This window comes from Aspergillus clavatus, genomic scaffold, assembly GCF_000002715.2.
Source record: "Aspergillus clavatus NRRL 1 1099423829736 genomic scaffold, whole genome shotgun sequence".
Classification (NCBI taxonomy): domain Eukaryota; kingdom Fungi; phylum Ascomycota; class Eurotiomycetes; order Eurotiales; family Aspergillaceae; genus Aspergillus; species Aspergillus clavatus.
The window spans coordinates 871,028-889,356 of NW_001517111.1; the positions used below are offsets into that span (position 1 = coordinate 871,028).

Genomic DNA, 18,329 nt, shown 5'->3' on the forward strand with positions numbered 1-18,329 from the left:
TATCAGCACGGCCAAAGTACGGGGGGGGGGGGCAATCTACTAATCTAGTACTTGGAGTCTTGGACAGCCAGACGAAAGTCGATTTATCATCCAGAATCCCGCTTAAGCCATTAGATGGCAATTGTTTAGCTCCGGGGCGCAGACAAAGAAAGTCAAGCAGGCTCCAGGGCTCACGGACTGATTCGTGGAACAGCGACAGGGAACAAAGAATGGCCTAACAGGTGACTTGACTACGGCGTAGAGGAATATAATTGAGGAATTGATCAACTCGTCTGAATCGTATGAAATAACTCCCTGCAAATCAATGATGACAAGACTGAGACAGTTTACGAATGATCGTCCATCTGATATGCAGCCCTCCTTGCCCATTGTTTGTCCAAAACATCTGCAGAGAAAGGGTAGATAGAGCCAGACGCCATCGACTTCGCTCATCATGGGCCAGACTCGAGATTAAATCATTCTATCCGGATATAATAAGCATGTTATACCCGAGTCCGGGCTCTCCTGTCCCCTATCAAGTATCAAGCCCTCGTTGGACTGCATACTCCTTCATGCAGTCAGCCATTTCCACCAGCGCTGATCGCTGCACCTAAACAAACACGCTGCCAGTTCTGCAACAACTAGTTAACTAGATAGACTAGACTTCTCACCACCATCTCATGCACATGGATCTGTGCTGCAGACACGGCTGACTTCGCCCCCTCCTCCTCCTCCTCCTCCTCCTGCTCCTCCCTTTTTCTCGTTCTCTGCTGTGCTTATTTCAATGAGGAATCCTTCAGCCCTGGAACCGCCTCTTCTGCAGCCTTCTCAACACCTCGCTCACCATCAATCCCCCCTCCCCCCCCCCTTCTGGGCCTTTCTGTTGTCGATGTGCTGTGAGCCTCTCGGACCAGAATGGCTGCCAGTCTCTCTGGAATGAGTCTGGCCATCTGGATGATCGTCTTCACTGGCGTCACCACCCTCGTCATGGCCCTACGCCTATGGGCCATCCACATCACTCGCAAGGGCTTCCAACTGAGTGATTACGCTATCTTAGTAGCATATGTTCGTGCTTCGGCGTCTCTACCATATCGATTGGCTACTAAGACGGAGTAGGTCAGCGCCTGTACCATGGCGGCATTGGCCTGGTGGGCCATTGCCAACGGTCTGGGTTCGCATACGAACGAACTGTCCGATGAGGAAATCGGAGTGCAATACAAGGTATCTATCTATCTGGCCGTTCCGATGTCTCTCCATCCACTCTCGTCGAGATCGCTAAGAGCGAAGCATAGCTCATCATCGCGTCGGGGATGACCTGGCTCGTGGGCACTGTCTGCTGCAAACTATCCATGCTAGCCCTCTACACCACGCTCTTTCGCGCCTACAAACCCATCCGCATCCTCGTCTGGATCGTCAGCGGCCTCGTCGGCGCCTATTTTGTTGCTTTTCTCCCCATCTTCCTCACCCAGTGTCACCCCATCTCCTACGGCTGGGATCCCGTACCCGGTGGCGGCTGTCGCTCGCTCACACTCCAGGAGATCCTGTCGATTGTCTTAAACATCGTCCTGGACACCATCATCGCGCTGCTGCCCGTCCCGGCGCTCTGGAAACTACACATGGCAATCCGTAACAAGGTCACCATCGGCGCCATGTTCGGCATGGGATTAATGTCCGCTGAGCCATCCCCCCCTCCTCCTTCCTCGCCAATACTCTCGCTAACAGTTTCCCAGTGTCGTAGCCGTCATGATCTGGCGCCTCATCATCACCCTCGATCCCGATGTTAACAGCGACTTTGTCTACGGCCTCTCGCTCATCGCCCTCGTCAGCTTCCTCGAGCTCTGGCTGAGCATGATAATCGCCAGTCTGCCGGCCCTGGCTCCACTGTTTCGCCGCTACATCGAACCGCTCTTCCCCTCCAAGCGGTTCAACCCCAATCGTCCCAACCTGCGCGCCGCCGAACGTACCATCGGCAGCGATCCCACCCGCCGGCCGAGTGGGATGCAGCACAGGTACGGCGACCCGGAGCTGGGCTGGTCGGCCGGGTACTACGCCAAGGTTGTTTCTGGGTCCAGGAATAGCACGCAGCAGAGCGATGACACGAATGAGCTGGTGCGGAATATGCAACCGAATGCGATCCAGATGAAGCGGGAGATTTCGGTTCAGGCAGGATAGCCCCCACCGTCCAGTAGTAATATATAATGAAGCCATGATAAAAAGAATTAAAAACACGTATTTATTCTAATCCGAGTCACTCGGGTTCCTCTTCTTCCGTACTTCAAAGATCAATCGCAACCGACCCGGGTTCGAGGTGAACTGATCCCTCAGATCCCGCAAGACAGCCTCGCCCTTGTCGCCGGGTGGGAAGCGGAAGTTGTACTTTTGCACCAGTCGTGCCGTCACCAGACGCATGTCGTTCATGGCCAGCGCTCGGCCTAGACAGCTATGGTGGCCTTATCACAGTCAGCGGCTTGTCCAGGGTGATCACGATCGATGGAATGATCTACCTGTTCCAAATGGGGCAAAGGCTGCGCGATTGCGGACCATTTCTGGTCGCGTCGTCCAGCGTTCCGGAATGAACTGATCGGCTTGCTCAAAGCAGTCCTCTCCTATGTCTTTATCAGGAGACTGTCGGCTCTCCCACAGAACCAGGAAGACTCACTTCTGGAAATGACGAACCGCGGCGCCACTATCGTCGTCTCGGGAGGAATAAACGTGCCTCCGATCGTCGTGCCCTCCTGCAACGTCTTGCGGTTTCCCCCGGTCGGCAGGGCTGGATAGAGTCGTAGCGCCTCGAAGATCACCGCGTCGAGATGCGGACAATGCTGTGCGAGAGCCCGAGCGTCGCGGATATCGAGCTGCTGCATCTCCCGCCGGATCGTCTCCGCATGCTGGGGATGCCTGGCTAGTTCGGTAAAGACGCCCACGAGAACGGCAGCCGTAGGCTCGCTACCGGCCACGATGGCCAGGATGCTATCGCCAGTGAGCCAGCCTTTGTCCTGGGGGCTGTCGTTGGCGTCCTGGATGAGGTAGTGGGCGACGTCGGGAACCTTGGTGGGATCGTCGGGCATCTACGTCGAGGTTAGTTAGCTTTGGTTTTGCAGGACAACCAATAGGCAAGACAACCTGCATGCGCTTGCGCATCTGGGCCTCGCACCAGGTCATCATGTTAAACCAGTCGCGCAGGACCCAAACCCGCGGGAAGAGCTTGAAAGCGATATGGATCAGCCATGGGACCGGGCTGAGGGGGCCCAGGATCGACAGCGCCCGCTGCAACAGGAGAATGATATGATGCCATGCCTGTCGGGAGAGCATGTCAAAGGTTCGACTGAAGATGAAGTCGCCCATGCGGTCGAATCCCAGCCAGTAGAACAAGTCGGTGGCCTCGGAGACACGGCCAGCGGCAATGTCTTTCTCGATGCAGTGGTCCAGCTGGTCGATGAAGGCGAGGATTCGCTCCGAGTATTGATCGAGGGCTTGTCCATGAGCTACTCGTCCATCATCACGCACAGGAGAACACTAACCCTTGGAGGAGAATCCTCGATTCCACTGCCGACGGCGTGCCGAATGCACTTCCTTGACTCGCACCGTCACCAGTGCGCGGTCGGGATGCAACAGATCGTACCATTCCGACTTGACGCATTTGTTCGTTGGTCCATCAATGGCCATGAAGACGTCTGGATGGAAGACGGTGACCTCGCTGGGACCTACGTCGATTGCATCAGAGTTGAATGCACTTGGAGAAGAGACAAGAACAGACCGGTTCGCACGACTTCCCCATATCTCTGGTAGAGATCAAGCAAGACGAGATGGTTCTGGCGATGGCGTGCTTTCCACACATGCCATAGCTTGGTCGTCCGCGCCAGCACCGGGCCAGAAAAGGAATTCAATCGATGATAGAAGAGCCGGTAGACGGCAATGCTAGTGTAGAGGGAGAGAAGATAACCCCCGATCAACCATTCGGCATGACTGATGGTCATCAACAGGACAGAGAAGCAGGTAAAATGATAAAGGACAATCAAGGGAGCTTGGATATGCCATTCGCCATGGATGAAGAGACCATGATGCATTCCCAGGCCGATTGTCCCTCCAAACAAGATATACGCAAGAGGGCTCATGTTGGTGGGAGGAGTCCAAGCAGCCTCAACGACAAGTCCCTATGGCGGCAGTGTACCTGGGGAGTGTAGATAGCGGTTGTCGGACGGAGACTGACCGATAGAACAATAAATCCTCCAAATAATCCCCGCGTTGGTCTATCATGATGATGGTATAAGAAGGGCGATCGACCCCAATCGCTCTCTTTTCAAGAGGAGACGTAAAAAACGGAAACCCTCTAGTCTAGCAGGCATCGCATGCAGCCATAATGTCCGACGATACCTGGCCCTCTCTGGCGCAATTGCCAGCGCTAATCTGGCATTTCACCGAAAGCAATTTTGCGACTTTCGTGCTCCCCAACAGCGGGTTTGGCCTGCTGGCAGCACTAGCGGCGCCCGTGCTAACGGACTGTCTCCATCGTCCAACGGCCGCCAGTCTCCTCCTCCAAGGGCTGCCGCAGATGATCCTATTCAATTGGGCGAATATCTTCGTGTTTGATCTGGCCAACCAGCGGCTGCCGCAGTCACAGGAGGAAGATAGGATCAACAAACCGTGGCGTCCGCTGCCCAGGAAGCGGATCACTCAAGACGCCACTAGACGGCTGATGCTCATCGCCATTCCGACCGTGTGGACAATCAGCTCCCTCCTGGGAGTGGGGAGGGAGGGCGCCCTCATCCTCCTCTTGACTTGGCTCTACAATGATCTGCAGGGAGGCGACGAGCTGGTGCGGGATCTCATCATCGCCGCGGCCTACGGATTGTATCTGTCGAGCTCGCTGCGTATCGCCGTGGGCGCCACCACCCACCAGCTCTCCGATCGCGGATACCAGTGGATTGGCTTGATAGGGGCCGTGATTCTCACGACGATGCAAGTACAGGATCTCAAGGACCAGGCGGGCGACCGGAGCCGAGGCCGGAAGACATGGCCGTTGGTCCTGGGGGAGCGACTATCGCGCCGGCTGATTGCGGGATTCGTCCTCTTCTGGAGCGTCATCGGTGCATGGTTCTGGCAATTATCCTGGGGACCATCGCTCGTGCCAATGACCATGGGACTGTGGGTGGGACTTCGAGTGTTGCAGGGCCGCAACGACGCTTGGGCGTGGAAATGGTGGTGCGTGTGGCAGGTCGTGCTGTATTCGCTGCCGTGGCTGTCAGGAGAAATGAAGTGATGTTGCACTGCATTAGCGAGGGATGGCATGAGAGCTAGTCTGGTTCTGAAGGTTCGTTATGGGACGATTCCTGAAGAGATCTGAGACTGGATGAAAGCAAAAAATGAAAAGCAAAAGAGGGGGACATGCAGCATTAGTGACATTCTGGAGGCTGATCATGGCCCTTGCACTCGGGTGTGATTCGACCATCGGCCCTTTTCCCTGCCAATAAGCAATTGAAATTAGTAAACCTGAGAGGAGAAGAATGGGAACACTCGTATGCTAGTCTCTGGTACAATAGCAAGCGTCGCAAATTAGCTTCATGGTTCACGATCCTTTGTTCTCCATCCACACTTATAAACCGACTAGGGGAGGAGGGAGGGCAAGTCGGACTCCTTGGGACCAGGACACCTTTCATTTCCCTCCATTCAGCATCTTCCAACATGGCTGTCGCTTATCCGCTGGCTCTGGGTCTCTCGCTCTTGCCCTTCTTCCTGCATCCAGCCCATGCTATCACCAACAACCCCAACAGCGCCGACTCGTCCTGTCGCTGTTTTCCTACGGATCCCTGCTGGCCCTCCCCCTCCGAGTGGAGTGCATTCAATTCTTCTCTCGGCGGCAAGCTGATCGCCACTGTTCCTCTGGGGAGTGTCTGCCACCGTGACGGTCCCTTTGCAGCCTATGATGCCTCGGCATGCAGCCAACTGCAAGATGTCTGGCCGTTGCCCTCTGTCCACTACAGCACCCCCTCCTCCCCCATGGCCGCCTGGTTCGCCAATTTCTCCTGTGATCCATTTCTGGGCCCCGATAGCACCTGTACGGTAGGCTCGCTGGTGCAGTATGCAGTCAATGTCACAGACCCCGAGGATGTGCGGCAAACGCTGCAATTCACCCGAACCCACAATATCCGCCTGGTGATTCGCAACACGGGCCATGACTATCTTGGCAAATCGACCGGCGCTGGTGCTGTGGCCCTCTGGATGCATCATCTCAAGCACACCGCGTATCGGCCCCAGTACGCGTCACCCACATACACCGGCCCCGCTCTGCAGTTGGGGGCTGGAGTTCAGGGCTTCGAGGCCATGAAGGCAGCGCACGCCCAGGGGAAGGTTCTGGTGACGGGGAACTGTCCCAGCGTGGGCGTAGTGGGTGGCTATGCCCAAGGAGGGGGTCATGGCCAACTGGCGTCCAAGTTCGGGCTCGCTGCGGATCAGGTCCTGGAGTGGGAAGTCATGACGGCCGCCGGGGATGTTGTGACGGCGTCACCAACACTGAATTCGGATCTCTATTGGGCTCTGTCTGGCGGAGGGGGCGGCACCTATGCAGTGGTGTTGAGCGCCACCGTCAAGGTGTATCCCGACCTGCGAACGTCGACGGCCAGACTCGCCTTTTCCGGTAAGCGAGGCTCTTCACAGCACTTCTGGGAGGTAGTGCACACCTTCATGATCTCTCTGCTGCCTCTGCTCGATGCAGGAGCAGCGGCGATCTGGCTGATCTCCGACTCGACCTTTAGCTTGGCCCCTGTCACCCTGCCGGGGGGTAGTCTGTCCCAGCTGCAGGCCGGGCTAGCGCCGACGTTGCAGCTACTGCAGCGATACAATCTGTCCTACTGTACGTGTATCCTCTACTGCAAGGCTGTATCAAGGTCGACTTACTGACGTGCTCTGTAAGCATACGAGATTGATGAATTCCCCACCTTCTACCAGAGCTACGAGACAATGAACCCCGCCAGTAACATCACCGAGTATCAGATCGGCGGCCGGCTCATCTCGCGCTCAGATTTGGCTGCGAGTTCGCGTTCTATCCTCTCAGCCCTGCAGGCGATAGTGCATACAGGGGCCGCGATTTCCGGTGTGTCGGTGAATGTGTCTCGCACGCCTCCGCCCCGGAACGCCGTGAATCCGATTTGGCGCGATGCAGCCATCTCATTCACCCTGGGAGTGTACGTGGTTTTATGCATAATCCCGCCCTTGTAGGAGACTGACGCAAGAACAGACCGTATTCCTACACCAATCGCACACTCGATCTTGAGAATCAAGCGTTGGTGACCAACGAGCTGGTCCCACGACTGGCCGCGCTGAGCCCTGGGGGAGGCGCGTATCTCAATGAGGGAGATTTCAACCAACCGGACTGGCAGTGGGTGTTCTACGGCCGGAACTACGAGCGGCTCACGGCTGTCAAGGACAAGTACGATCCTGAACACGTCTTCTACGGGCGCACCGCCGTGGGGAGCGAGCGGTGGATAGAGCAGCAGGATGGACATTTGTGTCCGGTAGCAAGTAGCGTACATACTGTATAGTAGTCAGTTAATCAATATTTGCTCGATAAAAAAAAAAAAAAAAAAGCTCCTATTTGCGAATCAGATCTGCCGCCCGTTCCGCCACGGCATACACCGTCGCCATTGGATTGGCATGCGTGATCAGAGGGAACACACTGGCGTCGACCACCCGTACATTCTTCGTCCCGTATACCTTCAGCTCCTGGTCCACCACGCCTCCGGCCTCACGCGGCAGCATGGCTGCAGTGCCACAGATGTGATTGGCGGTCAGTGCCATCGCCTCGCGGAGCAACGGCTTGATGGTCTCGACATCACCGGGGGGGCCAGATTGGAGATACGGTTCGAGAGGAGGCGTGGCAATCACCTGCTGCAACTGCCGCACATGGCGCGCCAAAATCTCGATATCCACATCATGGGTGAAAACCCCAGCGTCGATCACCGGCATCGCGTCGGGATCAGGGGAGGGGACGTGGATGCTGCCGCGGGAGAAGGGGAAGCTTGGGATCACCGCCAGTAACGCGACATTCCCGGGCATGACGCCGAGTATGGAAAATGCAGAGGCTTCATTGGGATCGGCCAGAATGGACTGGAGCACTTGCTCAGACTGGGTTCCGGATTTCGCGTGTTGCGCGAAGAGGGTCTCCAGTTCCTGGGTGTCAAGACGGGTGAAAGCCATTCCCTGGATACCCGGCGTGAGGGCTTCGAGATCGGGATGTTCTTTGAGAGGCAGTGGCAGGACGGCCATCGGGTGGTTCTGTAGGTTCTCTCCCACTCCTGGTTGGTCTACCAAGACGGGAATTCCTAATGCACTCAGACGGTTCCTCTCGCCAATACCCGAGAGCTCCAGCAGCTTCGGGCTATGGAATGCGCCGGCTGCCAGAATGACTTCCTTACGGGCCTGGATGGTGGTCACCTCTCCATTCCACGCGACTTCCACCCCGGTGGCCGCTACAGGCTCGGAGGTGGCATCAAACAGGATCTTTTGCACGGTCGCCTCGGTCACGATTGTCAGATTCTCGCGGTCGGCGATGGTGCTGGTGTACGCCGTATCTGCTGCACTGCGCAGCCCAGACTGGGGGTGGATCGTCGCGGTGTAGGGACGAGTGCCCACGGATTTTTCTTGTGCCAGAAAGTCACCGGTAAATTCATACCCTTGTGCTTGGAAGGCATCATTCCATGCTTGGATAAGACGACCGTTGTCTTGGTCGGCCAGGGCTGGATAGGTGACTTGGATGGGACCCCTGGCGGGCTCCTGCTGAGTCTTCTGGGTCAGGTCGACCTCGGTCGTCCCCTGAGGAACCAGCGAGTATGTCTTCTGTAGATACGGCACAAATGATTCCCACGTCCACCCCGGATTTCCCAGTTTTGCCCAAGCGTTGATTCCTGCGGGAGACGGAGGAACGAAGAACAGTCCGTTGATGGCCGACGATCCCCCCAGCACTTTGCCCGCCGGATGCTCCTGGGTCCGATTGTTGAGCCCAGGCTGTATGGATCAGTGATTTGCATGTACCGTGGCTTGAAAGAGATAGATACCGACCTGTGGAACAATCTTCATCTTCCAGTCCAGGTCCGAACCACCCAGGGTGGCCCATGTCGCTGGATTCTGCACCTGAGCATCGGTTGTCCGATCGGGGCCACTCTCGAGGACGACGACCCGAAGATTAGGATCCTCTGAGAGTCGGTTAGCGACGACCAAGCCGGCAGTGCCTCCACCGATGATCAGATAGTCGGCGGATGAGGGGAGAGTAGTTGAGCTCATGATGATAGTTAGTGAGAAGATGATGGTGATGGTGGTGGTGGTGGTGATGATGGTGATTAGGATGGATTTATGAGAGAGGATGGACGCTGTAGATGAAATGTATCCTGTCAAGGGACGAAAGAGGACCGATCCGAGTATACCCTGGTTAGCACCACATCGTTATGGCTTGCTTACTTGCACATCGACAGAGGATGGCCACTGATTGACTGCTGGCTTGCCTCTTTCTGTATCCCTGTCGACTTCCGTCAGGCATCCTAGATACTCGAGACAATCAATCATGGCGATTGATGTACGTGAGATCCAGGCGATCGTCGTGGAGAAGTGAATTAGTAGAGCCTATCCGACTAGATGAAGCCACACAAGGGGATGTGTTTCTTAGTGAAGAGGGTGAAGAGGTCTCTATTGATCGTATCCGGAGAGGTATGTAGGTACGGTAGACTGGTGGCAGCCTATCCAGCCTACTTACTGTGAGAAAAGTGATATATTACATAGTATATATTGTAGACCAAATAGCAATATCTAAGAGAGATCTATAGCACAGTCTCCTTTCGATCATTCTCTTTTCCTTCTTCTTCTTCTTCTTCTTCTTCTTCTTCTTCCTGATCCACTCTTCTCCGTTGACGTCATCTACTCCCAGGCCAATATCCCCCATAAATATCCCCCATAAATATCCCCATCCAGAGCCTCCTCCCTACACTGGTTGATCATCTCATCCTCTATAATCTAATTACTACCACTCTATCTGTATCTATTCAACAATCATCATCATCATCATCATCATCATGCCTGAATCCTTCACGGCCGCCCGCAACCGCCGCAATGATGAGATCGTGCGGCTCGCCGACCAGCACATGCAGAGTGACCTGCAGCCCGCAGACCGCGACGTCTTGAAAAGTGCCGCCTCCAAAGTCTCGCTCTGGACCACTGTCGGTTCCGCAGTGGGCATCGGTCTCGGTCTCTATGTCGCTTTCCGACTGCGCAGCACGCGCAAGGCATTCTTCGAGGCCTTCCGAGCGCAGGAGAAGCCAACACAGGTGGTGTTTGCCGATGGTCGGACAGGTACCCACAACATCCCTTCGTCAGTTTAGAACTGAGGTGCAATACTCATGGAAGCAGAAACCATTCCCGATATCACGCCGCTGCTAAAACCAACGACATTCGGTGATTTCGCGACGTATTTCTTTGCCGGCGCAGGTGGACTCTTTTTGGGCGGAGAGCTGGGTACGTCGTCCTGGTCTACGATCAGCAACCAACGATACGATATCTTACAGATCGACGATACTGACTCTACCGCGTCACCTAGGCTTCTTCGCCGGAGCAGCCAGTGGAAGTCGCAGCATCACAGCAGACCCCGAGCGGAGGAAGCGGATCGAGACCGCGTTTAGGAAATTCCGAGCAGATGTGCTGCGGAAGGAGGCGGATGAGCTGGATCGGGACAAGAACATTTTCGACAAGATGTTTTAAGGCGTCTGGGAGTTGTTGGAGGGACTGTATATTAGATCAAATGCGATGGTAACCCTGAATGACACGGATCATGCCCTCTGCCCCGTTCACTTTACGATCGACCTCCACGGTCGCAGGTGCTCTCTTCTGCCGGTGGGATTGTCAGTGGTCATCATAGTAACAAGTCCATGCCGAGAAGAAAGTCCATATCCATCGAAGGCGTCTGCTGAAAGGACTCCAGAAAGGATCCCAATGACGGCCACTGTCCTTCTGCCCCGTCAGAAATCCCCGAGACCCGTTCGAGAATCGAGATGCCTTTGTGCTTCTTCTCCAGCGACGCACGGACGAGGTGTCGAGCCGTGTGCAGGGCTTCGATCGCCAAATGCGTACTCAACCGTTCCGTGATCATCTCCAGTGTCTCCATCGCTTCCGAAATCGTCTCCAGACTCTCGGTGGTATCGATGGCGATCAGAACACAGATGAATTGAAAGACCGTTCCAACTACGTTCCACCACGGATGATTCTGAACCATCAGTCGTCGGGCAGCCGGCAAAGCAAGCAGGCCGACAGAGACTATTGTATGGAGCGATCCCGGCGGCCATGTCCACTCCAGCACTCGGAGTCGGCGGAAAAGGCAAAAGGCAAGATCGGCCTTGATCAAGACCAAAAAGTCATGTTCCACCACGGTCTGGGCCACTTTGTCAAGACCGGCCATCAGCTCATTGCGCCTTGCAGCATCGTCCGCATGGCGATCCAGAGGCACAGCCCCGACCAAGTCGAACAGCTGCGGCGTCCAATCCCCTTGCCGCACCCCATCTCTCAAGCCGCTCTTCCATGTCAAGCCGAGGTTGACCACCGACCGTCCGTAGTCGTAAGCAATGATGATATTCAGACATTGGGCAATCTGGGCGATGCGCTCTCGCGTTTCTGCAATATCCTCCAACGCCTTCTTACCACTATCGCCCGTCGTCAACACGACCGCATCCAAGGGCTGATGCAACCCAGCGGCTTCCACGAGATGCATTGTGGTGCAACTACACATCCAGGCAGAGTGCGGCCGGCTCGTCGTACGCACATAGACAGTACGCAAGATCCAACCAGCGATCTTGTCGATGGACGGGACTCGGCCGATCGACGCATCCTCTAGGATCTCCTTGGCATGCCGCACAATCCGCATCTCCTGATCCTCGCCGAGGAAGCCCGAAAAGAGAGATCCCAGCCCGATTACGCCGCTGATCAGGGCCTCAAAGCCAAGCCCCTGATCCCTTCCGTGCCAGTGCTCTTCGCCGCGCTGAGAGAGTCGTTCCAGATCCAGGATGCCAAACACCGGGTGGACAGTCAACGAGTAAACGTCCATCAGGTTCTTCACCTTGTCCCAAGAGATATAGGTGGCCAGGTCAAAGTTCACCCCACAGCCCGGTTCTGCGCGGACTCCTGGGTTGTAGGCAAAGGAGTGTAGACGGGGCGGATTGGCCGCCTGCATCTCCAGCCCGACTGTCATCGGGAATGCCACCGACGAATGCCGCCCCATGTACCTCAATTTCAAGGGCTCCAAGATTCCACTGGAAGGAGTAGAGATCGCCGGGGCCCGGTTGGCATGCGTGTCTTGCCACTCCAGCACCCGTGCTTCTTTCGCAGGCGGCAGTGGGAGCAGACCGGCGTCATCTGCGCTTCTCTTGGCGGCTTTTGATGGTTCATCCATATACTGGCAATCATATCCGTATCCTGTACAGGTCGAGCAGGGAAACTGTCCATCGCATTTCCTCTTTCGCTGACGACAAGGGCCACATGCCTGTCGTGATCTCTGACGCATCTTCCCAGATACGGAGGCATTTGACACGGTCGCATTTCCATGAGGTGGCCGATCAGACATGACAAGCTCGAGTTTATTCCATCCATGAGGATGTCATGACGACAGCGGTGGTTGGGAATGCTCAACAAGCAAGACTGTTTTGTCGTGCTCAGCAGAGAGATAGGTAGTGGACTGTAGTTGTCTGGTGTTTTCCCAGCATCGTGACATCGTGTCGATCTGATTGGACGAAATATCCCTGCCTCAGGCAGCAGCGTGCGAACACATAAATCGAGTCTGGCTGGCCTGTGATTGGCCAGAATGAGAAGTCTCCAGGATCTCATTTCATCGCTTCTTGATTGCTTACATCGAAGGTAAGGTAGTATAGTATAGTATGAGAGTAAATGCTATACAAGCACAGGATACCACTCTTTGCCGATCTGCAATGGCCAAAGTACCAACTGATACTATTTTTGCAGAAGAATACGAACCAATTTCCTGCCGCTGCGACCAACCGATGTCTCCACCACTGAAATGTGCTGGAGATTCGTGTCCTATTTCGAAAATGCTATGGTCAATGTCCCTGGTTTCTCCACCTGATTCATCTCGCGCTCCTCATTGACTCGTGCAGCTGCCAAGTCTCGGATGTTGATACAATTCGGCATAGGAGTATAGGTTCGCTGACTCGGGGGGGGCAGAGGCGCTACTATGCCCGCCCCTGCCATCTATAAAAGCAACGCAATGGACTGAACTGACGGATGGGAACCAACTCTGCATCCTGACTTCCAATCGCGTCTCCTATTTCCACCCAGGATGATGCTGCTCCAGGCTATTTCCGTTTCGCTTCCCTTCTTCCTCCTTTCCTCTGCGGTGGCAGATCCACGGGCATGTACCGGTGACACCAAGTCCCTGTCTCCGTCCTACTTCACCCTCAACGAGACAGACAACCGCTTTCTCCCGGCGCTGTCCAAGATCTTCACCGCGGCCGGCAAGAAAGTGACCGTGACCCAGGTTCTTGCCGATGCCAATCGCGACCTGCAGAAGGGCGTCGTCACCTCGCCCATGTCGGAGCGCTGGCTGTGGAATAGTGGCGACGAATCCACGACCAAATGGATCCCCCAGGGCATGACTAGCTCGGGCGATGCCCTGGGCGCCGGCACGTATGAGGACAAGGACGTCTGGCTTGTTAGCTGGTACCAGAAGGAAGGCGGGTCCAATGTGCGGGTGAGCTTTGTGGACCGTGCCACGCATAAGTATCGCCATGTGATGCTGGTCGAACCTAGCACCGCGGACAACTTCAAATCGGTGCCGATCCATGCGGGGGGTATCGCGTGGTATGGGAATACCCTCTATGTGGTGGATACCAACCACGGGCTGCGGGTGTTCGACATGGATAATATCTGGAAGGTGGAATCGGGCGATGGCATTGGGAAGATCAGCGGGGGCGGTTACTCGGCAGCCAACTATGCATATGTGCTTCCGCAGATGAGGTGAGTGATGCTCGTCGCCGGCTACTGACCGTGCAAGATGCTAACGACCCGAATAGAGTCTACAATTGGACCCAACTCCAGCCCGACGCCAAATTTCGCCATTCTTGGGTCGCTCTCGATCGCCTGGATTCTCCCGACACTCTGTTGGTCGGCGAGTATCAGACCGACGATGCCACCCTTCCCATTCGCCTAGTCAAGTACCCCTTGGACTATCAGACACGCCGTCTACGCAAAACCAAGTCCACGATTGTGACTGCTTCCTGGGTATACTGCGTCGACATCCTCCGCATGCAGGGCGGATTCTCTCGAAATGACACCTTTTACCTGGGACGGAGCAACGGTCAGAAGAACGGTGGTGATCTTTTCACCTGGAGCCCTGGAGAAGCAGCCACGGGATCAAGCTACTTCCCTCCGGGAAATGAAGACCTCAGTTACAATGAAGCAAAGAAGGAGTGGTATACTGTGACTGAATGGAAGGACCAGCGGTACATTGTGGCGTACAAGAAGGAAGTTGCGTGAAGGACGACTACTGGATGGTGGTAGTCGGTTGGATGGATTTAAGGTCAATAGATCGAAATGGGCGTATAGCCGAGAATATACAGATGTATTCGATCACCTCCGTGTAATAAATAGTATGGGATCGGAAAAAAAAAAAAGAAAGAAAGAAAGAAAGAGACAGTGGATGTTTGGCAGTGGAGACCTTGAGCGGGAAGCCAAAAAGAAAAAAAAAAAGAAATGCCTCCATCCAGGATCGAACTGGAGACCTCAGGATTTCAGGAATTTCCCTTCTGTTGACAGAAGAGTCATGCAATATGAGACCTGCGTGATAACCAACTACACCATAGAGGCATTTGTTGAAGAATACGGGAAGTCAATGGTTTATATTCCAAACAACCACAGTAAAACAAAATACTGCATTTTTCCATCTTTCTTCACTTGTTGTGGGCTACTCCAAAGGCTGAACCTCGCACAAATAGATCTTTATCATGCTTTCTTTATTTGTTTCAAGGTTTCTCGAGCGTGTATAGTCATTTCATGATTATCGAAATAAAAAAAAAACCCCGGCTCATACCTTGTTTCTAGAGTAAAGCCACATACACGGCGAAGGTATATATATCTAACGCCTGTGGACACTTGGAATATCCTCTACCAGACACTCAACCATGACTTCAAATGGTTCCTCCCCACCTCCCCCTTCTTGGAAAAATAGTCAAATGCATCAAAGCTAGAATAGAGATGAGAATTTGATTCATTTTATATAAACTAATCCACCCATTGAATGGTTTCATCGTCCAATGTACACTAAGGCTTCACCCAGAGACCAGCATAGCGATCTTCCTTCCCAGCATTGTATCCACTAAAAGCCCGAAGAACATAACCCTCCTTCTTGTACTTGTCAAAGGCAGCTTGAAAAGACGGCGAATCCAATCCGTGGCGAGCAACCCAAGCTCCGGAGGGCGACTTGTCCCAAATGGCCGCATAGTAAACATGATCATCCACCTGGTATCCATCCACATCGACGAGGCGGTATCCTTGCTTCACGTACTTGTCAAATCGTGACTGGTACTCGGCAGAGGTGAGATTGGCGTACGACTGCCAGGCGATCTTGTCGCTCGTCTTCTCCCAGATGGCCGCAAACCGTTCTTCTCCCTTGAGCTCGTAGCCACTCACGTGGGTGAGTCTGTAGCCCTGTTTGAGATAGTCGTCAAAGTACTGTTGCATACCGTCGGCGGACATGCCATGGCGTGTGATCCAGCCGGCGGAGGGCGATTTGTCCCAAATGGCCGCGTAATAGTCCTTGCCCTTGACGGTATAGCCGTTGACCTGCACGACGCGGTATCCCTGGCTGCGATACTCGTCGAATTTCTTCTGGTAGGCATCGGAGGTGAGGCCATGGTGCGATTTCCAGGCAGCGGACGATTTCTTCTCAAAGATGACGGCGTAATTGGCCTGGCCGCTGCGTTCGTAGCCACTGACGGAATTCAGACGGCAGCCCTGGCCGACAAGGTCATTGAATTTGGCTTGATAGGCATCGCTGGTCAGGCGGTAGTACGCGTGCCATTCGTTGGCCTGAACACAGGCCGCAGAGAGGAGGGCAACGGTCCAGGTAAGAAACCTCATTGTGATGAGAGTCAAAGGGAGATGGTAGGGAAGATGAGAGACGGGTTGTTACTTTGCTCCATACCCCCCCCAAGAGTGTCTCAACGATTCTTATACCACAAAGCTGCTCACCGATGGAGAGCTGAGGCTGTGAGTATGCATAGCTCGCAGAAAGCAACCAAAATGGGAAATCATCTCAGTCTTGGCAGATATCTGTGATCTACAAAGTTCGTATTCGGGTGTATTTATATCGTCCGATGCACCCACTATTGGCTTGATGGCATCAATCTTAAAAATGCACTCGTGAGGGTGGAGCCTCTTGTATACATGTTGATGAAACACGAGCATTCTGGTCGACAATAGGCTGGATCATGATGAGCGACGTGAGGCTCATCAAACTCTTGTTGCCACTACCCCCTGAATACGAAGCACTTGTACCTGGTAAGGCTGACTCTGAATCGCTGCTCGTATTTCCCCAGGATTGAATGATGTTGGAGAGGCCACAAGCCGTCTTGAAGGATGATCCTGACTCCCTGGCTCATCTCCCTATCATTATTGAAACCATGTCTGTGCGATCTATGATGCCGTCAGTCGAATGTGGCCCTAGAATTGATGCCTTGATTCTTAGTGCTCGTGGAGAGTAATCAGGCTTAACCATAAATAGGCAATACATTTACCTTCTATAATGAAACCACACCGAATATGCTGTACACTCAAAAGCAGGAAGTTCTGTATTGCACTGTAGTTAGTCCCTTATCCGATGTTGAATTGTTGATGCTGTGAGAGAAATGACGTCAGCGCCAACTGGGTGGGCCAGGTTCCGATTCCTCAGGCAGACATGTCATAGGTCAAGGACCATATGCCACAGTCCACAATATACCAGGGTAGACCAGTCCCAACTCCTAAGTAACAAGGAGAAATAACCTGGCATGTCATATATCTTTTTATGACTGAATAACTGGTTAGTCTGCTCAGATCCACCCACGTCATGCGCCAGGCAGCCACTCCTGCGTGGTGACAGGAGTAGGTATATCAATGGCAATCAACATCGACATGCATATCTAGGCTTTTCTCCTAGAATTATACTGCTTCATCGCTCTCGGAGTATTTCAAGTACTTTTATTAATTATCTTTGAAGCCAACAAACACCATGGACACTGTCAACAAGATCACCGGCGGCGAGACGCACACAGAGGAGCAAAAGCGTCATTTCTATGACAACCTCACCGATGACCAGAGAAAGCAGCAGTCCTACACCGAATGGGTGAAAGAAGCCTATAATGACCAATATGAAAAGTGGATGCCATGGCTCGAGGAACAATACTTGAAATGGTTCGGGAAGGGTGACAACAAGGCCTCCTATGTCACAAAAGGTATGGAACAATCATGACCAACTTGAAGACCGATTGCCTAATGATTCCATCGGAGTAGATACCCTCGCCAAGACCAAGGCCACCGGCGTCAGGCAGCTTGACCAAGCTCAAGACGACGTCCACAACTTCGTCGGCAATCAGCTCGGAGAGAACGGGGTCCTCGCCCCTGTCGGCAATCTGGTATCCAAAGAAGGAATCAACCGCGCCGAGAGAAATGGAAAGGATGAGGATGGCTCGTATGGTGGTCCGCTCGGAGGCGTCACTGACCCCATGGTGGACCGAGCCAAGGGGGCAGGTCAAACGCTCTCATCAGGGGCACAGACGGTAGGCAATTCCATCTCCGGAGGTGTCCAGAGTGCAGGAAGCTGGCTTCAAGGCTCCTCTAGCAAGGAACCACAGTCTTGATGGAGATGGCTGCAGAATTATGAGCGATGACTTCCTTTTTTGATGTTGTTGATGATCACCCCGTCTGATTCATGATATACCACTGTTTATCCTGTACCATATTTATCAAATTGAAACGATTCTTTGGTGGCACAGTTCCATGCAGAAAAATCACTCAATAATATTGGAACTCCTTCTACATCACGTCATATCGCACCCATATCTTAGGGTAGTCTGTGGAAAAAAACAATCATCACAATAGGATCGTGTAGCTGATATATGGTTGTGCTGTAGACGAGTAGGGCGTACTCTAGATTTTCCGATGTATGATAAAATAGTTCTGGGAGGCTAGGACACCAGAACTAGGGTGACTAGATAACCCACTCCGTAATACCTTTCTATACTCGTTAGGGGACTCAAGTTAGCTTGTGCAAGCGTGTTCGCACTTCGAAGGAGCCGCCCTGGACAACCTTCTTTACTAATGCCGGTCGAAAA

At 53.8% G+C, this 18,329-nt stretch overlaps 10 protein-coding genes and 1 non-coding gene across 11 annotated transcripts, besides 10 other annotated features; 6 read left to right on the top strand and 5 right to left on the bottom strand.

The window, feature by feature from the left end:
• Window positions 1-697: 697 nt before the first annotated feature.
• Window positions 698-732: a microsatellite.
• Window positions 701-731: a microsatellite.
• A 162-nt stretch (window positions 733-894) lies between the features above and the next one.
• ACLA_060120 (uncharacterized protein) lies at window positions 895-2,151 on the top strand (the record flags this gene model as incomplete). The annotated part of the gene is made up of 4 exons (XM_001276770.1): window positions 895-1,044; window positions 1,096-1,200; window positions 1,272-1,648; window positions 1,710-2,151. 4 exons carry the CDS (start codon window positions 895-897, stop codon window positions 2,149-2,151), a joined length of 1,074 nt encoding a protein of 357 aa, XP_001276771.1.
• Window positions 2,152-2,217: 66 nt separating this feature from the next.
• ACLA_060130 (cytochrome P450) lies at window positions 2,218-4,094 on the bottom strand (the record flags this gene model as incomplete). The annotated part of the gene is made up of 6 exons (XM_001276771.1): window positions 2,218-2,429; window positions 2,484-2,585; window positions 2,639-3,047; window positions 3,100-3,452; window positions 3,501-3,683; window positions 3,737-4,094. The coding sequence occupies 6 exons, from the start codon at window positions 4,092-4,094 to the stop codon at window positions 2,218-2,220; spliced, it is 1,617 nt and encodes a 538-aa protein (XP_001276772.1).
• Window positions 4,095-4,339: 245 nt separating this feature from the next.
• On the top strand, window positions 4,340-5,239 carry ACLA_060140 (UbiA family prenyltransferase; the record flags this gene model as incomplete). Its single annotated transcript, XM_001276772.1, has 1 exon — window positions 4,340-5,239. One exon carries the CDS (start codon window positions 4,340-4,342, stop codon window positions 5,237-5,239), a length of 900 nt encoding a protein of 299 aa, XP_001276773.1.
• A 422-nt stretch (window positions 5,240-5,661) lies between these two features.
• On the top strand, window positions 5,662-7,517 carry ACLA_060150 (FAD-binding oxidoreductase; the record flags this gene model as incomplete). Its single annotated transcript, XM_001276773.1, has 3 exons — window positions 5,662-6,829; window positions 6,890-7,160; window positions 7,214-7,517. 3 exons carry the CDS (start codon window positions 5,662-5,664, stop codon window positions 7,515-7,517), a joined length of 1,743 nt encoding a protein of 580 aa, XP_001276774.1.
• Window positions 7,518-7,566: 49 nt separating this feature from the next.
• Window positions 7,567-9,255, bottom strand: ACLA_060160 (GMC family oxidoreductase; the record flags this gene model as incomplete). The annotated part of the gene is made up of 2 exons (XM_001276774.1): window positions 7,567-8,979; window positions 9,034-9,255. 2 exons carry the CDS (start codon window positions 9,253-9,255, stop codon window positions 7,567-7,569), a joined length of 1,635 nt encoding a protein of 544 aa, XP_001276775.1.
• An 18-nt stretch (window positions 9,256-9,273) lies between these two features.
• Window positions 9,274-9,311: a microsatellite.
• Window positions 9,276-9,310: a microsatellite.
• Window positions 9,312-9,813: 502 nt separating the features above from the next.
• Window positions 9,814-9,854: a microsatellite.
• Window positions 9,821-9,853: a microsatellite.
• A 41-nt stretch (window positions 9,855-9,895) lies between the features above and the next one.
• Window positions 9,896-9,929: a microsatellite.
• Window positions 9,930-10,013: 84 nt separating this feature from the next.
• Window positions 10,014-10,038: a microsatellite.
• Window positions 10,014-10,039: a microsatellite.
• Window positions 10,038-10,719, top strand: ACLA_060170 (uncharacterized protein; the record flags this gene model as incomplete). The annotated part of the gene is made up of 3 exons (XM_001276775.1): window positions 10,038-10,314; window positions 10,372-10,476; window positions 10,559-10,719. 3 exons carry the CDS (start codon window positions 10,038-10,040, stop codon window positions 10,717-10,719), a joined length of 543 nt encoding a protein of 180 aa, XP_001276776.1.
• A 151-nt stretch (window positions 10,720-10,870) lies between these two features.
• On the bottom strand, window positions 10,871-12,571 carry ACLA_060180 (putative C6 transcription factor; the record flags this gene model as incomplete). Its single annotated transcript, XM_001276776.1, has 1 exon — window positions 10,871-12,571. One exon carries the CDS (start codon window positions 12,569-12,571, stop codon window positions 10,871-10,873), a length of 1,701 nt encoding a protein of 566 aa, XP_001276777.1.
• A 729-nt stretch (window positions 12,572-13,300) lies between these two features.
• ACLA_060190 (uncharacterized protein) lies at window positions 13,301-14,496 on the top strand (the record flags this gene model as incomplete). Its single annotated transcript, XM_001276777.1, has 2 exons — window positions 13,301-13,977; window positions 14,034-14,496. 2 exons carry the CDS (start codon window positions 13,301-13,303, stop codon window positions 14,494-14,496), a joined length of 1,140 nt encoding a protein of 379 aa, XP_001276778.1.
• Window positions 14,497-14,622: 126 nt separating this feature from the next.
• Window positions 14,623-14,651: a microsatellite.
• Window positions 14,652-14,713: 62 nt separating this feature from the next.
• Window positions 14,714-14,826, bottom strand: ACLA_060200. Its single transcript has one exon. It is a non-coding gene; the product is annotated as a tRNA-Met (tRNA).
• Window positions 14,827-15,279: 453 nt separating this feature from the next.
• Window positions 15,280-16,098, bottom strand: ACLA_060210 (uncharacterized protein; the record flags this gene model as incomplete). Its single annotated transcript, XM_001276778.1, has 1 exon — window positions 15,280-16,098. The coding sequence occupies one exon, from the start codon at window positions 16,096-16,098 to the stop codon at window positions 15,280-15,282; it is 819 nt and encodes a 272-aa protein (XP_001276779.1).
• A 1,129-nt stretch (window positions 16,099-17,227) lies between these two features.
• ACLA_060220 (uncharacterized protein) lies at window positions 17,228-17,855 on the top strand (the record flags this gene model as incomplete). The annotated part of the gene is made up of 2 exons (XM_001276779.1): window positions 17,228-17,450; window positions 17,509-17,855. The coding sequence occupies 2 exons, from the start codon at window positions 17,228-17,230 to the stop codon at window positions 17,853-17,855; spliced, it is 570 nt and encodes a 189-aa protein (XP_001276780.1).
• Between the last annotated feature and the right edge of the window lie 474 nt (window positions 17,856-18,329).